The 2759-nt window shown below is 51.3% G+C and overlaps 1 protein-coding gene across 1 annotated transcript; it reads right to left on the bottom strand.

Moving 5' to 3' along the window:
• Positions 1–331: 331 nt before the first annotated feature.
• Positions 332–2235, bottom strand: LOC131222918 (protein DETOXIFICATION 51-like). The gene has a single exon (XM_058218160.1). The coding sequence runs from the start codon at positions 2098–2100 to the stop codon at positions 514–516; it is 1587 nt and encodes a 528-aa protein (XP_058074143.1). The 5' UTR covers positions 2101–2235; the 3' UTR covers positions 332–513.
• Positions 2236–2759: the final 524 nt, after the last annotated feature.

Genomic DNA, 2759 nt, shown 5'->3' with positions numbered 1-2759 from the left:
TTGATGAACGGTTGGATCATGTACATGAGGTCCACGTGTCTAGTAAGGAGCACAATGGAGGGTGCACCGCAATGGATAAATAAACAGACGAGAAACTGGATTACAACAGAGACGGGTTTTGCCAGCGGAAGCATACAAACCCGATTTGATTCCCCCCTCGTGCGCTCGCCAAAGACCCTGCAATCCAAAACCGACAATCGCGCCTTTTCCCCAGTAAAATCCAACACTTTTCCATGTGAAAAGTGAGGGAAAAAAAAAAAAGAGGTTCCCTACGCACTCGCGCGCACGGTAGAGAGAAGGGAAAGGGCGTTGATGTCACTAGAAAAAAGGATACAAAAAAACAAAATTTCTCCTTTCCCTTCTTAAAAAAAAAAAAAAAAAAAAAAAAACCAAAAACCTCCTCTCTCTCCAAATCAAAAATCAATAATTCACAATCCAACAAAATAAAAAAATGCAAATTACATCTCGTTAATCTTCTCCATCAATCCTCTCCTATCGTTCAGTATTCCCTTTTTATGATGATGGGCCCACCTTAATCGAAATCAACGGCTCGCCTTCGCCTCCGACCTGCATCACACTTACATCCCCCACGACCTCTGCCCCTCCGCCACCCGCGCAAGTTAGCACCTGAGCGCGCCTTGCCTGCGCGTCCCAATCTGTGGTCCACACAACATACAGCATCAGGCCCGCGCAGCACACCTGAGCAGCGAGCAAACCGAGCCAGAGTCCGCAAAAGCCGACCGCGAGCCAGAACCCAAGGCCCACCGCAAACGGCATCCCCACCAAGTAAAATGCGCCCAGGTTCACGTTAGCTGCAGCGCTTGGCCGTGCGCTACCCCGCAGCACTCCGCACCCGACAGTCTGGGGACAGTTCCCGAGCTCGCACAGCCCCACGATCGGCAGCGCGGCCGACGTCAGCCGTAGGATCTCGCCGTCACTTGTGAACATCTTCCCCCACGTGTTCCTCATCCCGGCAGCGAATCCCATTGCGAGGAAGCCCATGACAGCCGCGACGGAAACGGATACGAATGCCGAGACCCGAGCCTTCTGGGGCTGGTTAGCACCAAGCTCGTTTCCGACCCGGGTCGAGACGGCGAACCCGAGCGAGGACGGGAAGACGTACACGAGCGCGGTCGTCTGTATCAAGATCCCCATCGACGCCACCGTCGCTTTCGGGTTCGCGAGGAGCCCGCATAGGATAATCATGATCTCGTACCACCACCACTCGAGGCAGACCGACACGCAGCTTGGCGCCGCAAGCCGGACGAGCGGGCCCCATCCGGTCAGGCAGTCCCTGCTCAGTGGGGCCCACGTAGGCACGTGTATCCTGGAGGCCCACACGTATAGGACGAGGAACGCCAGGACGATGAGGTTCGACATGGCGGAAGCGGCCGCGACGCCAGAGACGCCAAGGCCGAGGCGGGTGACGAGCAGAAGGTTGATGGGGAGGTGGAGGATGGCCCCGGCGCACGACGCTAATGTGAGCGGGTGTGTGATGCCCTGCGCGCGGAGGTAGATGCGTATGGGGTGGATGAAGGAGTAGGAAATGAGGTCGGGGAGGGAGAAGAGGAGGTATTTCTGAGAGAGGGCCGTGATGTTGGTGTCCTGGCCGAGGAAAGACATGATCTTTGACACGTGAAGCCAGAGGATGGAGATGGGTATTGAGGCGGAGAGGAGGAAGAGAACGGAGCGGTGGAGGGTGAGAGAAAGCAGCTTGGGACGGCGGGCCCCGAAAGCCTGCGAGCAGAGCGGTTCCATGCCGAGCGCGAGGCCTGACAGAACAGAGTATCCTGTGATGTTTGCGAAAGCGATAGCGAGAGCGCCCGCAGCGAGCTCTAGGTCACCAAGCGAGCCGAGGAAGAGCATGGAGACGGCAGAGCGCGAGTAGAGGAGGAGAGCCGTAAGGGCGATTGGGAAGGAGAGGTCGAAAAGGGATTTCCCCTCTGCGAATATTTCCGCAAGGGAAGGGAATTGGGTTTGGGGCTGTTTGGATGGTTTTGGGTTTTGGGTTGTGCTGTTAGAGAGGGAGACGATCGTTAGATAGATATGCGGTGGTGGTGGGGGCGTTTTTTCGGCAGCTGGAGTCGTTGGATTACACATGTTCTTCCGTGTATATTACTTCCTCTGTTTTTCCCTTCACTCCCTCGCTATTTCACTGTATTTCTGTGTATACTCTCTCTCGCCCTTGAGTGGTGAAAGGGAGGGAGAGGCGTTAATATAGAGGGAGATCGCGGTCGGGTTCCGGTTCTTTATTTATTTATTTATCTGTTTTTATGAAATTCCTTCCTTTTCATTTTTTAAGAGAATTGCTTCAGTGCTTTCAAAGCATTGTAAATGATAGTACTCCTAGTTGAATTGCATAATTTGAACAGTCTAAGAGATTGATCTGAACCGTCCATTAATTTCAGAACACATTCATGGCGTACTCTTAAAAGATTACACTGATCACATGATCTAATCTATTCTTAATTTACCCTTACTTTATCTAGCCATTCATTTTGCATGACATCGATAGAATAGTTACGATTGCCTAACAATATAGATTCTTTAGAATCATAAGCATCCATGATTGTCCCCAACAAATGGACGAATCAAATTGTTGATTGGATCTATTTTTTGTAAAGAATATTGACCGTCCATTGATAAGGTCATTGATCAAATGGTGAGTATTATTAAATCAGTGTAATATTTTAATTTTAGCCCATGAAATACTCGTTGGACCAATGAAGAGTCTAGATCGACGAATTGGACCGTCCAAG

The sequence above is a fragment of the Magnolia sinica genome, chromosome 13 (genome assembly GCF_029962835.1).
Source record: "Magnolia sinica isolate HGM2019 chromosome 13, MsV1, whole genome shotgun sequence".
Lineage (NCBI taxonomy): Eukaryota > Viridiplantae > Streptophyta > Magnoliopsida > Magnoliales > Magnoliaceae > Magnolia > Magnolia sinica.
The sequence above is the reverse complement of the archived record's forward strand: the minus strand, read 5'-3'. Positions and strand labels throughout refer to the sequence as shown.